The sequence below is a fragment of the Plectropomus leopardus genome, chromosome 16, assembly GCF_008729295.1.
Source record: "Plectropomus leopardus isolate mb chromosome 16, YSFRI_Pleo_2.0, whole genome shotgun sequence".
Classification (NCBI taxonomy): domain Eukaryota; kingdom Metazoa; phylum Chordata; class Actinopteri; order Perciformes; family Serranidae; genus Plectropomus; species Plectropomus leopardus.
This window is the reverse complement of record NC_056478.1, coordinates 19678754-19700293: the sequence shown is the minus strand read 5'-3', so window position 1 is coordinate 19700293 and position 21540 is coordinate 19678754. Positions and strand designations below refer to the sequence as shown.

Genomic DNA, 21540 nt, shown 5'->3' with positions numbered 1-21540 from the left:
CTGTAAATGTTTCTCTCGCAGGAAGTGACTCTGCAATCATGGTGAGCTGTCTGCACATCCTCACTCACTGCCTTGACACCAGGTAAGAGCACACTGTGTCTGTGTAAGTAGACAATGTAAACACATCTCCTGCATGCACAACAGCCCTTGTGTTCTCCCGCCCTCCCTCAGAACGGTGATGAAGTCTGGCTCAGAGCTGGTCAAAGCTGGGTTTAAAACTTTCTTTGAGAACGCAGCAGAGGACCTAGAGAAGCTGCTGGAGATGCTAAAACTGGGAAAGTTCATGCAGTCACGTGCCCAGATGAAGAGCGTCACACAGAGCATCAACTATGTGACTGTGGCGCTGCTGCCCATCCTCACTGCCCTGTTTGAGCACATCAGAACATATGGGTTTGGAGTGGACCTGCTGTGTGAGTTTGTGTTTTCCATACCCACGATTTTTATATATTTTCTTTAAAAAAAACAACTTTATTTGTATTGCTTTTTGAATTAAAAAGCAAATATGAAAAGAAGATAAAAACAAAAACAAATAAACAAAAATAAATAGATAAAATAATTGAACTGACTTGGTCACCACGGAAAATACACGAGTTCAGTCATATTGAGCCTGTGCTTACTGTATGTTAAGGATTTTTTTTCTCAAATTTCACAAAATAAATTGAGGGTTTAGGGTTCAGTCATTTTTAAGAAAAATAAAGCCAAACTTCTCTGATTCCAGCTTCCTAAATGTGAATAATATATATATATATATTACTTCTCTATGACAGTAAACTGAATGTCTTTGGGTTGTGGACAAAACAAGATATTTAAGGTTGTCATCTTGGCTTTTGGAAAACAGTGATTGGCATCTTTCACCATTTTTGGAAATTTTACAGATCAAACAATTAAATGAGAAATTAATTGACAGAGAAAATAATCTTTACTTACAGCCTTAGTCACGCTGCATAGTTTGCTCCAGGAATAAAAAATGAAGAAAACAAATTGCAATAAAATAAGATAACAAAAGAGATGGGGTGTTATTAAGGACACTTCAAGTCCATTACATAATCCTCATCTGGAATTTAATAGAAACACACAGTTTTTATATGCTGATTATGCATTCAGTTCCTAAATTTCCACAATAGAAATTTGTTAAATGACAAGAATTCACTTCAAGTTTTCTTTCTCCTCCTGTCCTTTTTAAGTCTTTCCATATTTACAAGTTTAATGAGCGCTTGATGTTTGTTTGTTTGTTTCAGTGGATGATCTGCAGCTGTCCTGCTACAGAATCCTGACCTGTTTGTACTCTCTGGGTACAGGGAAGAACATCTTTGTGGAGAGGTAAGAAGCCGAACGTTTTTCAAACCTTGCAGCAGAATGTAATATGGCTTTTGGTTTTGCACATGAGCAGCACTGTATATTTGACTATTAAGTTTAAGACTCCTTGGTAATGATTAATGCTTGCTATAATTTCTATAATCTGCGAAAATTGATAACAAAGAACTGTGAAATAGAAATGTATAAACCACATTAAGCTTGTCACTGTAAATTAAGATATGGCTGTTAAGCTTCTTGATGAACTCATATTTGTGTGAAATGTCCTCAGGAATTTGAGGAGGATTTATGGTACCTTATGCTCTCTTAATGAAATGTTTTTTACTGTGATCTGTAAGCCACAATTTGTGTGATACAATATGTGCTACAAAATGAAGACAAAGGTTTTGACTTTGGCCAGACAAGACAATGATCATATTTTATGAGAATCTATCAAAGGAAAAAAAAGATGTCATGGCCCAGTGAGAGGACACAACAGAAACACTTTGTGCTGTGAAAAGTCTTTCATTAAAACCACGACTCTGTGGCAGTATTCCCCGACTGGCTGTTATATTGCAATAAAACCTCCCCAAACTAGAAGTTTCTCACCTTGAGCCAACTCAAACTATAAAACAATCAGCGATTAAGTTTGACCACAACCTTACCTTAGCTGTCAGGTCTAAATTAATCCTGATACCATGTGGTGCTCTGTGATGTCTCTGTGCACTGAGAGTCCACTGGTGGAGGATGATTGAGTGTTAAAGTTTGTCCTAACAATGACCCCAAAACAGTTTGCACCTGGGGTCACAGTACACTTTTGAAACTGAAGAAGTTTTTGTTTAAAGACTTTCCAGTTTGTATGTGGCAAAATTTCATTTTTATTGTCCTTTTTCTTATATTACACTTTATGAATTACCATGTTGATCTGCAGACATCTCCCAGCGCTCGGGGAGAGCCTGGCGACTCTGGTGGCAGCCATGCCTGTGGCGTTCCTGGAGCCCAACCTAAACACCCATAACCCACTCTCTGTCTTCAACACAAAGACCCCCCGAGAGAGAGCCAGTGAGTGTTCACCTGATCCCTCTTTTAATTATGATGACTGCCCTATTTATTTTTGATTGATTTTTGATCTGACATGCCTGTGTTTGTCCTCTTCGAGTATTTAGCAGAAATTTCGATTTTTTAAAAATGTCTTGTGTTGTTTTCCCAGTCCTGAGTATGCCGGATACAGTGGAGGAGATGTGTCCAGAATTGCCTCGTCTTGACAAACTGCTGAAAGATGTCAGCGATGTGTCAGAGTCTGGTGCTCGCTACAGTGACATGCCACAGGTCTGAAGCACTGGTCAGATATTTGAACAAAGAGCTTTTTTTGGGGGGCATTTGGTTTAGCATTTGGTCCACTACATGTACTGCAGGGTCACTACTTCTATGCCAATGAGTTGCATTATGGTTAAGATCCATTGTTTATAGGGTTTGAGTGCCTTACATATCCAATATGAGTGCTGTCGTTTTACATACTTACATACTGGGCTGTAATTTTGTCGTCACTTCCTGGAATACCCTTTAAACTAAGCTTTTATTTACTTAATTTATTGCTAGTGTGATCTATAAAAATTTAAGAGGATATCATTTTAACTTTTCAGGGAGTATTTAATATTATATTGGAGTCTAATCTAATTGTAGCAAAGTTTGAAGTATTATCCTTCATTTTAAATTTATATTACCAGCTTTAAACTGTTAAGAGAGATAATTAAAAGTTGATTTGTGCACATGAAGTTAGAATTCATCACTGTAGGAAATCAAAACTCTGTTGTACAACTATTTGTTAGATTTAGCATGTAGATTTTGCAGACACCCTCCTGTGTTCTGCTGAAGTGTGACTTGATATTATTCAAAAACAGTTACACAGAGCTGGGTCTAAGGCTCTCATTAGACAATATCAGTGTGTGCTGCACAACTGAGATGTACATAACTTTTCAAGATTTTCATACTGATGTGACATATTTGCAAAAAATATACAAATCTTGTGTAACCTAAAAAACAGTTATCCAGACATTTGACCTTCAGTCTGTCTCCTGCAGGTCATTGAGGTCATCCTCCCCATGCTGTGTAACTATCTGTCCTACTGGTGGGAGAAAGGTCCGGAGAACTCACCTGAAGATGCCCTGTGCTGCACTACAGTGACCTCCGAACACCTCAGCATCATCCTGGGAAACATCCTGAAGATCCTCAACAGCAACCTGGGCATTGATGATGCCCCCTGGATGAAGAGGATTGCAGGTAAGTGCCAGGCTCAGAGCTGTTTGAGACCAGCTGGTCAGATTTTGTTGTCAGGGCTTGTCATAAGCTGTTTTGGGTTGTCAGGGAATGTGAGCAGATTAAGCAAATTAATTGCTTCATGGAAATATGCATTCACATTTCATTAGGTGGGGAGATTTGTACTCAACAAAGGTGGAAACAACCCTGCTCATTCCCTTTCTCTTTTGAAAAACAGTGACAAGGAGAAAGTCAAATTTAAGGTGAAGCTGCAACTTAATAAAAACTTTGAAAAGTTGTTTTACTTGAGGAAACTTGTGGAAACCCATCTGGGAACGTACATTTAATTATTGTAGAACATTTGCATTCTCAGTTCACATTTCTCAGTGGGAGTTCAGGAAAGGCCAGATAAACATAATTGGCTGCTATGGTGGCACATAGCCTGGAGCACTTTCTTACATTTTAAAACCACATTTGAATATTGTACTTTAACGCATTTAAAAAATAAGAAATTAGATCAGGGAAAAATTCATGTTGTGTCCTGTATTAAAAGGCCCCCTATGCTCAAAAATATGTTTTTCTTTTGTTTATGTCCCCTAAACATAAGTCTGTTGTTGACTAAAATGACTTTCATCTGTGCACAGTTTGTCACCAGAGAGGTGTTTTCACATTTCTCTACTTGAAGAGGGTGATGTCTGTGCACCTCTTTAAAACCTAAGACCAAACATAACTATGGCAAGCTAGCTTAGGTATGTCACTAACACCAAAACCAATCGCTGTTTAATATGGGAAACACATATTGAGAGGGGAACAGACTTTAACACAACACCGGCAAAGAAACCTGAAACCTCCAGTGCAGAGCAGACTTATCAGTACAGAGAGCAGAGTTAGCATTAGCATAGTGAAAGTTTTGACAGTAAATAAAGTAAATAAAGTCTGCAGTTTTTGGATATAAACCAGACCAATGTGAACACACTGTATCATCGTAGCAGATGTTATTGTATGTTCCACTGACACAGTGTCAAATCCTTCCAGTTAGACTACAAGCTAACAAGCCATCAAACAACAAAAACAAAAGATGCTAACAACACTTTATATTCTGATACATCTGCTAATTGCTGATTTTGGTGCACAGAAGACTCCTCATCTGAGTCTGGGCTTGTCTGAAGTTCAACCATGTATGGCTGAATAATTCTTATATTTTCAGTGTAAAAACCACATTTGCTGTCATTGTTCTCAAAACTTAAGGTGCAAATCCATCCAGAAACCTGTTTTTAGTCTTGAAAGCATCAGTTTCTTGCTTTCCCATATCCAGGATATACTATATATTCTCCATTGTCTCTGTCTCCAGTCTACTCTCAGCCAATCATCTGCAAGGCTGGAGCAGATCTGCTGAGAACCCACTTCCTGCCCACACTGGACAAACTGAAGAAGAAGACAGTGAAGGTGAGAGCTTAAAATATACTGTACATGGTATTACAGCAGCACGTTGAATCCACTGCTCAGTGGTTAAAGTCGATTTCTTGCTGACTCCATCATAAGCTGCTGAAGCCATTGTGTATATATGGAACTGTCAGTAGTAAGAGGAGTTAGTACGAAAGCATTATGCTCAGTCACATCACCCACTGAGAGTATAAATACCTCTTTTACGTGCTGAGAGCACACAGGCACCATTGGGTTGGAAGGGGTCGTGTGTAAGGACATTTATACTAATGAACTGATTGCCGGAGATGAATTGTTGATGTGCTGCACATGAAGGTGGTGGCTGAAGAGGAGCTGCTGAAGGCCGACAGTAAAGGTGACAACCAGGAGGCTGAGCTGCAAATCTTGGATGAGTTTGCTGTGCTGTGCAGAGACCTCTACGCCTTCTACCCCATGCTCATCCGTTACGTGGACAACAACAGGTACAGTATTAACAAAGAGCAATTAGTTTTTTAATTCAAGATTTTCTGGGGAGATTTGTAAACATTAGCTCATTTAGTTTCAACAACATGAACATTTTCCTGTTGTCCCCTGAACTTTATCCACCTATATTTCTGATTTATTAAGTTATGATATTGTCATGTTCTGCACCAGTATACCAGAACTAAGTTAATTATACTCAATGGAAAATATCCCCGCTTCTTGTCGTTGTGCATTCTAGGTCTAGGTGGCTGAAGGAGCCGGATGCAAACTCCACAGAGCTCTTCAGGATGGTGGCTGAAATCTTTATCCTCTGGTGCAAGTCCCATGTAAGTCATTCAATCTTGGAATCTTTTTACAATATGACATTTGATACTAGGATACTTGTCTTAAGGATGTCTTTCCTGTTTAAAACCTCCTCTTTGTGGAACGCAGAACTTTAAGCGTGAGGAGCAAAACTTTGTGGTCCAGAATGAGATCAACAACTTGGGCTTCCTGACTGGAGAGGGCAAGGCGAAGATGTCCAAGGTAATTTTTAATTTAAACAGATGCTACATGTTATATGGGTGAGTACAAAATCATAGATCTTGGTAACTAGATCTATAAAGTACGTCAAAGGATATGTCTGTCGGTATCCAATATTGCCAAATGCAACCAAAACTGTCAAGGCATGATCCCACTACAAGTATTTTCAATATAAACATAACAAACACCGAGGGTTATGGTGAGGTGCTGATCACTGGCAGTAGACTTGATTATATAAAACAAGTAGGGGGGGGGTCAAAGGTCACCTTCACTGTGACATTATAATGTGGTGCAAAAACATTTTTCTGGCCATTACTTATCTTCATGTCTCAGAAACAGAAGGGGAGCATTTGGTCAGATACTGAATTGGTGACACTAATCTTGAAACTGCTGATTGTATAGATCATCTGGGCTGCTGGGGGGGATGTGTGTGAAGCATCCATGTTTTCTCAGACATGGATGTAAACTGTAAGTGCAACTTGACTGGTGCACGGAGGCATACAAACGCTTAGTGGTAATTGTAGTTCATCAAAACTTTGAGTCAATCCTACTTAACTATCCTGTGGTCTTAAGTCCTTATTAGACAATTTAACGTGTTTTTATTTGTGGCCAAGAATAGTCCCTGTTTACTCCTGTTTCAGTAATATTTGATTAAAACTACAGTGGTCAGCTGTTAAAAAAGCACTAAGCACTTTAAAGATTAAACTTTATGATTGTGAGACATTTTTAAATGTCTTAAGTTAAAATTAATCGCAGGGCTTAGTAATGCAAATGTTAGGGATTACATGCATATTAAGGTACTGACTGACCTTTAAAATATTGAAAAAAATCACTTAGCATTTAGTGATTTCTTTTCTTGGGTTCTTGCTACTTGAACTCCATATGGGTCAGCATTTGAGCTCTGTACACCAGAAATGTAATTGCCTTCCCAAGAAATACTAAAGTTATTAGTATCTATTGGATGGTTGAATTTGAACCCCTTAAGATTTAAAATATAGCAGATACTGTAACATTTACTCTGTAAAGGTAAGGTCACTTGCAGGTCTCCCAAGAATAACTGTTTTTCTTCGGACCTCTTCATTCTGTAAGACATCTGTCCTGTAATGAACCCAGGAGCTGGAGCAGAGTACATCTTAGTTCTCTCTGGGTTTAATTTGGACTTATCTCGCTCCTGTCCTGCTCTCCCCTTCACTGTGTCAGCACTTTGGTAAAGCTGAACACAACCTGAGTACCTTCCCTGACGGGATCCCAAAGTGCTCCATTTCTTGCTACTGTGTTTCACAGACTTAACTAATGAAATGAAAACTCCCTCCAAGCACTTCCCTGCATTTTTAATACATTTCCTGACATGTTCTCAACACCCTGAATATGTAGATGTTCGATGTTTTACAAATCAACTGTATGAATTTAAACCTCTTAAATTCATCTTTACATCAAGGGTTTACGACATATGACATTTCATGAGGACATTTTTCTTAGTAAAGACGGGTCATATATCTGGATGTTGACAGTGTTTGGTCCGGCAGCCGCTCAACTAGCTGTCACTGAGAGTTTGTTGTTTATTTGTTTTGGCAGAGCCGAACAGTTTGTTTATTTGCACTCTTGGGGTGTTTTGCTCACTCTGGAGAAAAGCTCCTGCACTCTTGATGCTAGAGGATCATGATTAATGTTGAAGCACTTTGGGTCCTAGTATTTGATTTATTTCATCCATAGGTTGAAGGTGAAACACACATTTTTCCCTTACAGCATCGTCATTGGAAATTGGATCTCAGATTTGGTGTCTAAATTGATTTGAGGCCTAAATTTGATAAATTGAAGTTGGTTAAGAAATCTATAAATCCTCTGAAGTTGCCTGGCAGAGAGTAGAAAACATACAGTACATAAATCATCAGTGTGATGCAAATGAATAAATATGAGTTTGAGGATTTGTTGTTTTTGATTTACACACAACAAATTGTGTGTATTGAAAGGTGTAACCTTTAGTGTGTAAATTAAAAAAAGTCCACAGCTAGATATAAATTCAGCGAGATAGTTGCTTTTTGCTCTCTAATTGATAATAACAAAATGATAATACACTTATATCTATAGCACAATTAACGAATGAAACGCAACACAACGTGCTGTACATAAAAGCAAAGAATTCTGACATTTACCATAAAATGACTAACAAGAGCACTTAAGTAGAAAGCAAAGTTAACAGGTTGTGTCTTAAGATTTAATCTAAAGGTCTACAGGTTTAGAGCACCTTAAACCTACACACAGCTGCCTCGTGATCACAGAGTCGTCTGTTTCTCTCTGTAGTCCGGAGGGGACCAGGAGAGGAAACACAAGCGCCGCCGAGGAGAGTACTACTCCATCCAAACCTCCCTGATCGTAGCTGCCCTGAAGAAGATGCTGCCCATTGGCCTCAACATGTGCACCCCAGGAGACCAAGAGCTCATCTCACTCGCCAAGATTCGCTACAGTCTGGTAAACCAATACAAACAGGACGTAGTGCAAAGATTTTTAAACTAGCTTAATTCTAACTAAATACTTACTAAATACTTTTTTGGGGGTCAATTTTACTACGCAGGACGTCCAACATGTCCATTACGCTGTCCTTATATTGAGCCAAGTTATTTTAGGTATATATATATATAGGTATATATGCGATTCACTGAGAGATAATAGTGATGAAGTTGGAAGGTGGACCTCTAAGAAAGTTTATCATTAGTTGTTCTTGGGTGTTATTTTCTAAATCTTTGATCAAAGATTTATGTGCTGAATATTAAGCCAGAGTGGTGCCTCTTGACCAGATCTGTGTAATCAAGGCTGTAACTCACTCTTTGCATTGCAGACTTCAGTTTCTATTTCATTATTTTTTAACTGATAATAAGGTCTAAGGGTTAATTAAGACAGAGCATTGTGTTGATGTCAATTAAAGCCCTGTACCAATATAAATATTTTCTTTAGTGCTGCAGAGATACAGTATTTATATAATTACAAATATTCCAAATGTTGTCCAGTCTAATAGTTTCATAAGCACATAAGAGCCCAGACTATTTACTTTAAAGTAAAGCAATAGTGTGTTGACACTGCATTGCATATCTTCTCTGTTATAAATGCCCTCTCCCTTCACAGAAAGACACAGATGATGAGGTGAAGGAGCATTTGCGTCAGAATTTCCACCTCCAGGACAAGGTGAGATGAGGCCTTGTATTGCTATTCTTTTGCAGAAAGTGCAGTTTAAGAAAATCTTGGAGTTTATTTATTGTTTTGATGGTCATTGTGTTATAGTCTGATGACCCAGCGGTCCAGTGGCAGATGAACCTGTATAAGGACGTTGTGGTGAAGAGCGAGGAACCTGCAAACTCAGAACACACAGTGGACCGAGTGCAGAGCATCTCAGCTGCAGTCTTCCACCTGGAGCAGGTAGAAACACAGCTCTTCATTTACACCCGCATATCAACACTACATCACAGAACATTAAAGATAAGCATATCTATTATATTGTTCCTCAGATGAATGTGCATGGCTGATATATTAAATACAAGGGCACAAAAAGGCAGCTTTTTCTAAATATTTGAGTTGTCCATAAAATGTGTCACAAAGTTGTACCTTCAACAACTGAAACACTCATCCATTAATTTTCTTTCAGTTGGGTAATTCATTAACAAGTTTTGATAATAAATTAATTGTTAATATAAATCAGAAAAACATGGGGAGACAGAAAAAAAGCCAAATATTGAGTTTTTCATCTTAAATGTGAGAGTTTGCTGCTTTTCTGTGCTTTGTATGATTTGATTTGAAATGAAATATTTTTGGGTGTGAGGCTGTTTCAAACAGAATAAGCAATTCAAAGAGTCAGTTGAAAAAGTAACTAACATATCAATTGACATGGAAAATTATTTTTCAGTTTTATTTTATATAAAACAGTACAAAGTCCTGCATCTTAATTTAGGGTTCGTACAAGATTCTTGGGATGCCTGAATACTTGAATTAGGCACTCAGAAATTAAAGTATTGCAGTGCCTTGAAAATCTGACATATTTAACTTGGTCCATGAAAAAAGTACTTGAATAAAATTGAGAGAAAAACAAAATGATAAATTACTTAATGGAACATATTAGGAAAGTGTTTTAAAATAGTAATCAGAGGATGTCCATGCTAGTTGTAATTTTCTAATGCTGTATGAGCTCAGAGCGAAAACAGGTTTGGTAAAACCCTGCAAAACACGTGCACCAGAGCCGCGTTAGTTGTTCTTCAGCAGTGAATGAGAGCATTGGTGGAGTTTGTTGGTTGCAGTGGTGGCTGTTAGCAGCTAGCTTCGCTGTTAAAGCGCAGTAGAGTGAATTAGAAGAGAATTAGAAAGAATTTAGGCTGAAAAACTGTTTCACAGTGAGACTGGTAAATTAGAGTTGCACTGTGCTTTGCCCTCTGTATATATTCCTGCTTTTATTATCCTTTGCAATCATTAATAGTAATATATCAGCGAAGCTAGCTGATATATGATAATAATAATAATTGTTATTGTTATTATACCTAATTATAATAATAACCACTTAGTTAATCATTATTTAATGTAAGGCCTTGTTAAGCATGTGTTTGTTTCATTTAATAATGTGTACAATTTTAATGCAACAGATGGTTGTGGAGGAAATGAATGCTTGACAGAGTACTTCCAAGTCCTTGAATTTGACTTGCCCCTGTATGTGAGAACCCAGTTTATTGTAAACACACAAGTGATCCCCACTTTGTGTTTCACCAGCATCATTTATTTGTCCTTCAGGTGGAGCAGCCTCTGAGAAATAAGAAGTTGGTTTGGCATAGGCTGTTGTCCAAACAGCGTAAGCGTGCAGTGGTGGCTTGTTTCCGCATGGCTCCACTCTACAATCTACCCAGGTGAGTCTCTTTAACACCTGTCACACTTGTAGAACTGATTCACAATGTCAATAAGAAAAAAACTGATATGTAATATTAAAAAAATAAACAAAAACTATTCAAACCATTTCTTTGTCTCACTCTAACCGTACATAACAATCACCAAATAGTTGTGGGGGGTGGGGTATTTAATTTTCTTGATTGTGTGCCCATGTAAACCCCTCATCACCTCCCTAATGACATTTTCTCCTCTGTGTTGTTTTCTTGCATAACACTACCTCATCCTCCCTCAGATACAAAAATAATAATTACTTCCTGAATGGCTATCGGGAGGTTTGGCTGGAAAGGGCGTTCAAAGCCTCCAGCTTTGACCGCCTGTTCTCCCTGCTGACGGTAAAGTGAAACTACAGGGCGAATGCTTCATCCGTTCAACCCTCCCTTCATCCACCAGGCCGTGGACCGATCTCTGCCTAGCAACCAATTGTTTCTGCACTGTTGATTCTGATTGGTCAGCTAGAATGAGCCCCAAGAATTGACTGAAACAAACTTATTTGGAAAGTGGAAACACACTGTGAGCTGCAGGCCTTTGTCTCATTTCAGGTGTACCCTGAAGGAAGGAATGAAGACAGGAGAGAAGAAGAAAGACAGAAATCTATTGAATACAATTTTGACTTTCATTAGTTGGCCACCTGGGTTACAAAGTATGTTTGGTTAATATAAAGTATGAAGGTTGTTTTAATGTTATTTTGCTTCCTGCTCTTACGATACTTTAAAGATTTGTTTTTCATCTTACATTATGCCAAAGGTTGTGCAGTTTTACAACACATCTGTGCATCTTTTGTTAAGATAAATATGTGATTTAAATCTAATAATTGCAAGAAAAGAAGTTGCTATTATATGTATATATATATATATATATAGCCTTCATTTAACCAGATAAAAGACTTATTGTGATTTAAGATTTATTTTCCAAGAGTGACCTGGCCAAGAGGGCAGCTTAAAACAAGGTTACAAGAATAAATAGAGACAAACAAATACAACTATCAAACAATACAGAGAGCGAGCACAATCTCTAGTTAAAATGCAAAATAGAACAATCAGAAACAAAAAAAGTGTGCAGTTATCATTGGAGTAACAGTCACATTGACCAAGAGTGCTAACCTTCTAAAAGTGATTCCAGTTTCCCCATATTGATCAGCTCAGACAGTTTTAAGTCCTTCTGTTAGTTATTCCAAGTGGAGGGGGGCAGCAAATTTAAAAGCTTTTTTGCCAAGTTCTGTTCGAACCTTGGGGACCGACATCAAGAGAATACTGTGAGTGCGCGGGCCGTAGTGACTCTGGTTTTTACACACATATATGTACATAAATAAGAGGGAACCAGCCCAAGTAGACTCTTATTTATAAAAACCAACCAGTATGAGAGCCTGCGGACAGACAGAGAAGGCCTATTAGCAGCATGCAATGTACAGTAGTGTACGCGTTACCCACAGTCAGTAATGAAACGTAAGGCACAATTGTAAACAGTGTTGAATTTCTTAAGGCACAGATCAGGTGCATTCATATAAAGCAGATCACTGTAATCCAACAAATGTAAAAATGTCGCCGAAATCAAGTGCTTCTTCGACTGAAGAGAGAAAAAGGATTTATTTATGAAAAAAGAAACTTAATTTGAGCTTCAGATTAGAGACAAGGTTATCAGTGTGAGATTTGAATGAAAAAGTTTGGTCAATAGTAATACCAAGATACTTATGGGTGTTAACCATTTCAATTACTAATTACTATTCTACTGCACCAGTTTGTTGTAAAACTGCATATCTCCCCTAAAATGTGCATGCCTCCTCTAATGAATATTACAACCTGATGGAAGTAACTTATTTTAGTGATCAAAAGTGACCAGTCAGAAGAGCCAGTGGGTCCCACATTGACCAATCACCACCCTGCCTGAAATGCACCTCCTGTAACCCCTTCCTCCCCCTACATCTCTCCTTCCTGTCTCCTCCAAAACTCACCAGAACCCACCCTAATGCCACTGTACCTCCCTCCCCACTCCCCTCCATTCCTCCCCAAATCCCTTCACCTCCCCCTCCCCAGGCATCGCGCTATCAACCTCTTCATCCCGGCCTATCAGAGACTTTGGATAGAGGCAGAGGAGTACTCCTTTGAGGAGAAGCTAGTTCAGGATCTGGCAGTAAGTACTGGGCTTGCCTTGCCCTTGCCCCACGTGCCCTGCGTTGGCACCCCTCTGCCAGTCCTGTCTGCCGAATGCTTCTTTAGCTCCGCGCCTGTCGAGCCTTGGGAGCGCGCCCGGGTGGGGACCTCGCCCAAAGCACCCAGGGGCGGCCCCCGGTCTAGGCGTGCAAAATCCTTCAAACAGAGATCCGTCAGGGGTCAGAGGCTGCATGACCAACTCAGGAGACACAGGGCCAGCTCCGGCGCTCACAGCTCTAGAAAAGCAGGCTATGCCTTTCTGACAGCAGTGGTAAGGAGGGCCTCTCGCTAGGAGTCACTAGCTGTTTGGTTGTCAGATCTGGATCCAACCCATCAGTTGTCTTTTCGCTGTACTCTGTAAGTCTGTAGTGTGAGTGTGAAGGTGACGTTTTAGTTCGTTCTGTGGCCGTGACATCAGTGGCATGCTCGCGTAGTCATGTGAAAATCACCTTTCATATTAGAGCTTTGTACGCAGATGTGCAGCAAATTCATCAAGACACTAAATCTCTGCCATGAATAAGATTAAAATACAGCTGTAGATATAGTGGCTCATAAATCGGATTATTCATTATTGCTGGGGAAGATTATTTTTAGTGTCAGATTTATTCTACAAATCTGTCAGATTAGTTTGGACTTGTGGAGTATTGTGCAGTTATGATAGTGTCTCTTAGTCAGGCTCCTGATACTGTATACATGGTCATTCTTCGTGATCAAAGTCATATCACCAAATGGCTTACTGCTTGCATCTGTTTGTTGTAACATGCATGTATTTGAAAACTGGTTCCAACGCTGTTCATCGTCCACTGTTAACTTCCTCGCCCTGTCCTTTTCCACGGATCACCAGGACATCACAAAAACTCATCTGCATGCTGGTGCTAGTTGAATGTTACTGACTCATTTCAGTGTTTTTGACAAATGTGTAAATGGGCACAACTGTCAGGGAGTCTGTTAAGATTAAAAATAATCAGATTTCCTGAGAGGGATGATTGCTGATCAGATGAGACTTGGGAAGAGCTAACTGTTCACACATGTGGACTCCTGCAGAAAACCCCAATGAAAATTGTGGAGGAGGAGGAAGAGGAGGTGGCTGAGATCCAGCCAGACCCTCTCCACCAACTCATCCTCCACTTCAGCCACAACGCTTTGACCGAGAGAAGGTAAGAGTTATATCACTGAACATGAGAGTGAGTCTATGTTAGAGCACATTTGATTTCTTACCATATTTCTTCTTGGAAGACAAAGTTAGGAGAGACTAGGTTAAACTTTCTTTCCTTTTTTTGTGTACTCTGTCGGGTACAATAAAATGTAGCAATAATGCATATTTTTGACACGTTATCTTGTGATCTCCCTCATTTTTAGTCACTTGGAAGAAGATCCTTTGTATATTGCATATGCAGACATGATGGCAAAGGTAGTGGCCTTTAAGTTCTTTTTATTTATGACTAATTCTAGTAAGATTTAAGTTAATATAAAAAAATGAGCGTTGAATGTTACCCTTTGTGTCTTCAGAGCTGTGCAGAGGATGAGGAGGAAGAAGAGGAAGAAGGCAAAGAAAAGACTTTTGAGGTATACTCATTCAGACTGAGACCCTCTTATAAATGGCTCTGCCAGACTCTTAAATAATGTTCCTTTTATCTCAGTTTACCAAAAATCTGTTACCTGCAAAACTAAAATAAAATGTGTGCTGATGATGACGTGTGTGTGTGTGTGTGTATGTGTTGCTCCTCAGGAAAAGGAGATGGAAAAGCAGAAGATCCTGTATCAGCAGGCGAGGCTGCACGCCCGTGGGGCCGCTGAGATGGTGCTGCAGATGATCAGCGCCAGCAAAGGTAAAGATGAGCTGATCGCTTGTGCAGCTCAACATTTTGCAGGCAGTTAAAAGGAAACAATTATGTTACCATTCTTCTGTTTTAAACACATTTTCAGCTGTTGGCTGGTTTACCCACTTTTGTACTCCATAGACATGAAGGTTCATCTTGGGTCTACAGATACATCATTGTTTATTTTAAATTTTTTTGTGCAAATTTTGTAAGTGTTTATTTGTTTATTTTTACTATTATTATTATTATTATTTCTTTATTTAATCTTGATTTATTGTAATTCCCTTCTGGTGATAGGTTGTAGTGATTACTGCCTTAAACAACAGCATTCCCAAAAGAGTTTCACTTTTCTGTGTTTCATTAGGGACATTCAGCTTCATAAGATGTCCAAATGCATTTAAGAGTTGTTTTTATTTTCACTAATAAGCATAAAGTTCTAGACAAAACAATGAATACTTATGAGACCATTTTTCTGCAAAGCAAAAACACAAAACAAAAAAGCTAACCTTCAATCTAAAAGTATAATGTATGTTTTGATACTATGAAATAGAACCTGGTCTTAAGCATCGTCATAATATTGAAGAACATCTAATATTACAGAACATCCATGTCTTTCAGGATTTGTTCCCCACTGCTTAGATAAAGCCTTGATCTTTACCATGGCCCACTGTCCTGAGATCCAGACTCTGAAGCAGTAATGTGACTCATAAAAAAGGCCAAAGGTCAAACTCTTTCGTGCAGACTTTCAGCACAAATGGAGCCTGACTTTTAGAGAGCATGTAGACGATAGCATTAAATAATAACTATTGATGTTTAACATGACGTGAAGTTGTAACTTAATGTTTCATGCAAATTTGCTTTCACAAAACTCCTTTTTTTTTTATTCCTTTTTTTATCAGGTCGTCTGGGCCCCATGGTGACGTGCACCCTCAAACTGGGAATCTCCATCTTAAATGGAGGCAATGTGCAAGTTCAGCAGGTCTGATTATAAAGCTCATATAGCCAACTATATCAATCTCTTTTCCCAATGGCCTTTTCTCATTAATTCTATCAGTCGTCTTCTTCTATCTATCTATCTAATACGTAACATACATCTATATAACATACGTGTTTAGAGACTACCCTGAAGTCGCACTTGGTTTTGACAATAGGACATCTAATGCATTTCCTCTCTTATCTCAGAAAATGCTTGATTATCTGAAAGAGAAAAGAGATGCAGGCTTTTTCAAGAGTCTCTCAGGACTGATGCAGTCTTGCAGGTACTGTTATATTATCTGTACTGCAAAAAGGAAGTTGTGTGCAGACATCAAGAGCTTCTGTTTTATTTTTGAGTTTTCTCTCTCCAGTGTCTTGGACTTGAATGCATTTGAGAGGCAGAACAAAGCAGAGGGACTTGGCATGGTGACAGAAGAAGGTTCAAGTAAGTTCAGACATATCTTATTCGATGGACAATTTCATATTCTACCTGTTTTTCCTTCAGTAGTCTTCTGAGCATTGTATTTTTTGACAGTTTTCTTCCCATGAAGTTCAGTAGAACTTTCCCTTCATTAAAACTAATGCTGAACCATGACACCTGTATAACGCCAGTGTCCATTTAAACCTGTTCCTAATTAGTAGTGTCTGTATGGCCCTCGTAGATGAAGCAATCAAAATTACATTGTTATCAATGTGAATTTTGAATAAAGGAATAATTCATCTACAAAATTAGCCTTTGCATATCACTTCGCCATGCTGTGTTACTTTGAATTTGTGAGGAAATGTTTTTTTTTCCTTGCATATCCTCAATGAAAACAGCAAGCATATTGATTGATTGGGGACCATGTTTAAAACCAGAAAAGTTAAATAAAAACATCTGTCTACAAACTCTCGCACGACTAATGCAGTATAATCCAAGTCTCATTATCCAGTTGTATTCGCAGCACTTCCCAAACATATGAAGTTAAGCTAAGAAACCTTAGGGAGACTGACTCTGAAGAGAGTATAGATAATTTTCACTTTCAATAATGTTTTAAGTAATAAGTTTTTTTTTTAGTGAAAATGCATATGTTCAGAAAGTACTTAGCTTACAGTTGGATACATGAGATTTGGATAATAATGCACAGGTTGTGTGAGAGTTTACAAACTGATGTTTTCATGAAGTTTTGTTGCTTTTAAACGTGACTCCCCATCCATCAATCAATAAAAATGTTTTAAAATTCACCATTTTCCATGGAGGTAGGTTTTCAAGGTAACAAAGCATGACTTATTGATTTACAAGTCATAATTTTGTGGATGCGGCATTCCTTTAATACAAATAGTTGCTGCTTGCGCTACAGTCGTGTAGTCACCGAAGTCCTCAATGTGGTGTCTTTAATGTGTTCTTTTTGCAGTGGAAAAGGCGGAGACTGTTGAAAATAAATTATGACACTTTCTGTTAACCTTTATGATGATACTGAGGTACGACTGTATCCCGTCATTTCAGAGCAGTGGGTTGCTGTCAACAGTACAGAAGAACTTGTCTTAGAGGACATGGTCCAGCATCTCTCCAACTTTAAACACAAACACTCTTCACGTGACGCTTCTCACATCAAACCATGTCCGTCTTATCATCATTCAGTCCTTTGCTAAACATTTCCACCGAGTTCTGTGTTTAACAATTCACTGTTATTACTCGTGTCTCCGTTACTGTTACGGATTTTCCACCATGACTGAAGTCTTATTTGGTACTCATCTTGTTCGATACAACTTAGAAACAACCCAGGCCTATAATTTTCCGCCTCTAAAACTATTCTGTTTAACTGCATGACTTTGTTTTTTAATGGTAGCCGATATATTCATAATTCTTGTAACTCAATGTCCTCTCTTTTTGCTTATGTCTTTGTGTATTGTTTGTCTCCTTCCTGTCATTTAAAAAAAACCATCGATGGCAGTCCACACTCAGCGGGGTAAATAGCAAACTTAGATCATCCTGATATGGCTATGCTTCCACCCTGAATGTCTCTTCCATATCTGTGGTCCATACTCCCTGCTTTATCTGGTACCTGGCCTTTCCCTCCCCCAGATTTCTGTAGGGACAAACTGTGCATGCAGAGTGTACACTGAAAGTGGATCTTCAGAATCCCATTCCCTTCATGTTAACATTTACTAATGCAAATCCTATTAATGATGCTCAAATCTGTTGTTCTAAGGCTATCAGTGCCACCTCTCAAGGGTTTGACTGAAGGTTTGTGGACCCTTCCACAGCCTAAGCAAAGCTTTGGCTTGCTTTGGATTTGGGGCCTATTTCACAAAGCTGGTTTACATACAGATGTTTAACTTTCACATGGTTTGATCTGCTCTCAGAAATGTATTTGTGCTCATTTTTGTTCAGCTCTGTTGACTGGATTATCTGGTATATTACTTTTTTAAAAAAAAAAGTGAATTATTCCGCTACGTCTGCCCGCTGCTTTTTTTCTGAAATGACACCCTTCATCAGGCCAAATCCTGGCCTACATGTGAAAGTTATCAGGCTTCCTCCAGCTTATGGAATTGTCCTTGTGTTTCACTGTTAATGTAAGAGCATTTTCTTAAAAAGCACTTTGGATTCAGTTTTAAACTTGCAATCTAAAGGCCCTGGACTTCAAACATGTACTGAACATGAAATCCGTCCTGCTTGCCTCATATTAATCGCTTCTGAGGGGGGTTTCACATATTGTAAGACCTTCTCATGTTGAGTCAATAAAGACTTAAATTACTTTGTATAGAGTCACAGTTTTAGTCACTAAGATGTCTTTTCTTCTAAGGTTCCAAGGTGCTACAGAACGATGAGTTTACGAAAGATCTGTTCCGGTTTTTGCAACTTCTGTGTGAGGGGCACAATGGAGGTGAGATGGCACATTTGTTTGTTTAAAAGTCATGTATCTTTATTGCAAATTGGAGCACTATTTTGTTTGTATAAGCTGTTTATGCACTGCAACACGAGCATGCAGTTATCTATAAGAGGATGAAAGAACATGAGTTAGAAAACATGTATTTCTGTCAGATTTCCAGAACTTCCTGAGAACCCAAACTGGAAACACAACCACAGTCAACATCATTATCAGCACTGTGGACTATCTGCTCCGTCTTCAGGTGTGTAAAACGAAAATATAAAGCCACACTTTATTACTTGTATGCACACTTTATTACTTGTATGCACACTTTATTACTTGACAGACGATTAATTGTGCCACCATTTTCACCAATGTTATCCTGCTCTCTAGGAATCTATCAGTGACTTTTACTGGTACTACTCTGGCAAAGATGTCATTGATGAGACTGGAAAAGTCAACTTCTCTAAAGCTTTAGATGTTGCAAAGCAGATATTCAACTCACTGACTGAGTATATTCAGGTATGAAGCCGATTCTCAGTCAACACTGTTAATTACACAATGTAAAGAAAATGAAATTACATTTATCTGATGTTTCATGATTGGATTTTTCCCATCTGTCCTACAGGGCCCGTGTATTGGGAACCAGCAGAGTTTAGCTCACAGCAGACTGTGGGATGCAGTTGTGGGTTTCTTGCATGTATTTGCCAACATGCAAATGAAGTTGTCTCAGGTACAGTAAATCTTGTGAACACAACTGAAACAAGCCAAACTCGTGTTCTCAAGTACTTAAATAAACCACAAAAATTGGAACACAGTGTGTTGAAATAGGAAACATTTGTCTTTATTAATTTTTATTATTTGTTAACCATAATTAACAAAGTTTAAATTATACATTATAGTGTCTTAAAGCAGGTGTTCACAAACATCTTTCCCTTGTGACCCCTCGAGATAAGGCAAAGTCTACTTGTGATCCCTCATGGCAGGTTATAGCCTCACTGTGGATACGAGCTGTAAGCAGTTCTACTAAGGATTATTTAATTGTAAGGATTTTTGGAGGCCTAACGGTAAAAGTATTTAGCATTTCACAAGAAAAAATGCAAATGGAGAGAAAAGAAACTGACTTAATTTGATACATTTACAGAGCTTATATTGGCCCTCTCTGTTCTGCATTAGTAATGAATTGCTGATAAGTGAACATTTGGAGTCTAAAACACTTTGAATTTACTTCGGGAAAACTCCTCCAGAGCAAAGCTTTAACAAAAAGACTTGAATCTCTTTGTAGGATGCCAGTCAGATTGAGCTGTTGAAGGAGCTGATGGATTTACAGAAGGACATGGTTGTCATGTTGCTGTCTCTGCTAGAGGGTAAGAGCCTGAAGCTGTCTGTCGCTGTCAAAGAAATGACAACAGACCAAAAATCTGTTGACTGAACATCTCAAAATATTTGTAACAGACATGTTGACACAGTTATAGAATATGTTTGCATTGTTTTTCAGTACAAGTCATGTAGAACATAATGCATTGTGTCTGCGTACGATTAGGTAATGTGGTGAATGGAACAATTGGAAAGCAGATGGTTGACACACTGGTGGAGTCTTCTAACAATGTAGAGATGATCCTCAAGTTCTTTGATATGTTCCTCAAACTGAAGGACCTGACGTCGTCTGACAGCTTCAGAGAGTACGACCCTGAGTGTAAAGGCATTATCTCAAAGAAGGAGTTCCAGAAGTCTATGGAGAGCCAAAAGCAGTACATGCAGTCTGAGATTGAATTCCTGCTCTCGTGTGCAGAGGCTGATGAGAATGACATGTTCAACTACAAGGAGTTTGTGGAGAGATTCCACGAGCCGGCCAAAGATATTGGCTTCAATGTGGCAGTGCTGCTGACCAACCTGTCTGAACACATGCCACACGACTCCAGACTCGCCACCTTCTTAGACCTGGCGGAGAGTGTACTTAGCTACTTTGAGCCTTATCTGGGTCGTATTGAAATAATGGGCAGCGCAAAGCGAATTGAGAGGGTGTACTTTGAGATCAGCGAGTCAAGCCGTGAGCAGTGGGAGAAGCCGCAGGTCAAAGAGTCCAAGCGGCAGTTCATCTTTGATGTGGTCAACGAGGGCGGGGAGAGTGAGAAGATGGAGATGTTTGTGAATTTCTGCGAGGACACCATTTTTGAGATGCAGCTGGCCTCACAGATCTCTGAGCCAGATGTGGTTGAACAGCCAGAGGAAGAAGAAGAGGATGAAGGACACAGTATCCTGGATGAGCTATCTGAAGCAGAAGAGGCCGCCCTGGAGTCTGCCTCAGCCTTCACCACTGCATGCCGTTCAGTCAAGAAGAAGATCGCCCACGTCCGCCAAATCGTTTCTATTAAAAACGTACGCAAGCAGTTCAAGAAAATCAAGAAGCTGAGCATCAAAGAGATTATCACCGGCTTCTTCTCCTTCTTCTGGATGCTCTTCATCGGCTTCTTCAAGGGAATCTATGGTCTCATCTTTGGGTTCTTCCACGTGATCTGGTCCTCTATGTTTGGTGGCGGCCTGGTTGAGGGAGCCAAGAACATAAAGGTGACGGACATCCTCGGAAACATGCCTGACCCAACCCAGTTTGGTATTCATGGAGATGTGATTGAGGGAGAGAAGGTGGAGGCCATAGAGTCATCAGGTAGCTTAGAAACAGCCATGGCACCAGCGGGCGACCTAGCAGAAGTTGATGCAATGTTGGAGATGTTGGCAAATCCCAAGAGAGAAGGAGGAAAACACGCAGAGCCAGGCCTGGGGGATGTTTCTGAGTTGAGTGGAGAGACCTCCTCTACCGATCACAAGAAGGTTTGTAGTTATTACATTAAG

At 39.2% G+C, this 21540-nt stretch overlaps 1 protein-coding gene across 2 annotated transcripts in view; it reads left to right on the top strand.

Annotated features, from left to right (window-relative positions):
- The window catches only part of ryr3 (ryanodine receptor 3), a 142537-nt gene that overhangs the window by 104788 nt on the left and 16209 nt on the right, over positions 1 to 21540 (top strand). Inside the window, exons 63-91 of one of the 2 annotated variants that reach the window (XM_042503060.1) lie at positions 22 to 82; positions 172 to 410; positions 1239 to 1320; positions 2225 to 2355; positions 2504 to 2622; positions 3375 to 3573; positions 4901 to 4995; positions 5308 to 5453; positions 5693 to 5780; positions 5887 to 5979; positions 8278 to 8445; positions 9097 to 9156; positions 9253 to 9387; positions 10744 to 10856; positions 12927 to 13023; positions 14088 to 14200; positions 14403 to 14454; positions 14553 to 14609; positions 14773 to 14872; positions 15763 to 15842; positions 16046 to 16122; positions 16210 to 16283; positions 17773 to 17787; positions 18625 to 18705; positions 18864 to 18952; positions 19084 to 19212; positions 19319 to 19423; positions 19976 to 20057; positions 20234 to 21519. In XM_042503060.1, the coding sequence (XP_042358994.1) occupies positions 22 to 82; positions 172 to 410; positions 1239 to 1320; positions 2225 to 2355; positions 2504 to 2622; positions 3375 to 3573; positions 4901 to 4995; positions 5308 to 5453; positions 5693 to 5780; positions 5887 to 5979; positions 8278 to 8445; positions 9097 to 9156; positions 9253 to 9387; positions 10744 to 10856; positions 12927 to 13023; positions 14088 to 14200; positions 14403 to 14454; positions 14553 to 14609; positions 14773 to 14872; positions 15763 to 15842; positions 16046 to 16122; positions 16210 to 16283; positions 17773 to 17787; positions 18625 to 18705; positions 18864 to 18952; positions 19084 to 19212; positions 19319 to 19423; positions 19976 to 20057; positions 20234 to 21519 (4166 nt within the window). The remainder of the gene's footprint in view (positions 1 to 21; positions 83 to 171; positions 411 to 1238; positions 1321 to 2224; positions 2356 to 2503; positions 2623 to 3374; positions 3574 to 4900; positions 4996 to 5307; positions 5454 to 5692; positions 5781 to 5886; positions 5980 to 8277; positions 8446 to 9096; positions 9157 to 9252; positions 9388 to 10743; positions 10857 to 12926; positions 13024 to 14087; positions 14201 to 14402; positions 14455 to 14552; positions 14610 to 14772; positions 14873 to 15762; positions 15843 to 16045; positions 16123 to 16209; positions 16284 to 17772; positions 17788 to 18624; positions 18706 to 18863; positions 18953 to 19083; positions 19213 to 19318; positions 19424 to 19975; positions 20058 to 20233; positions 21520 to 21540) is intronic. The other variant, XM_042503061.1, reaches the window with a different exon arrangement.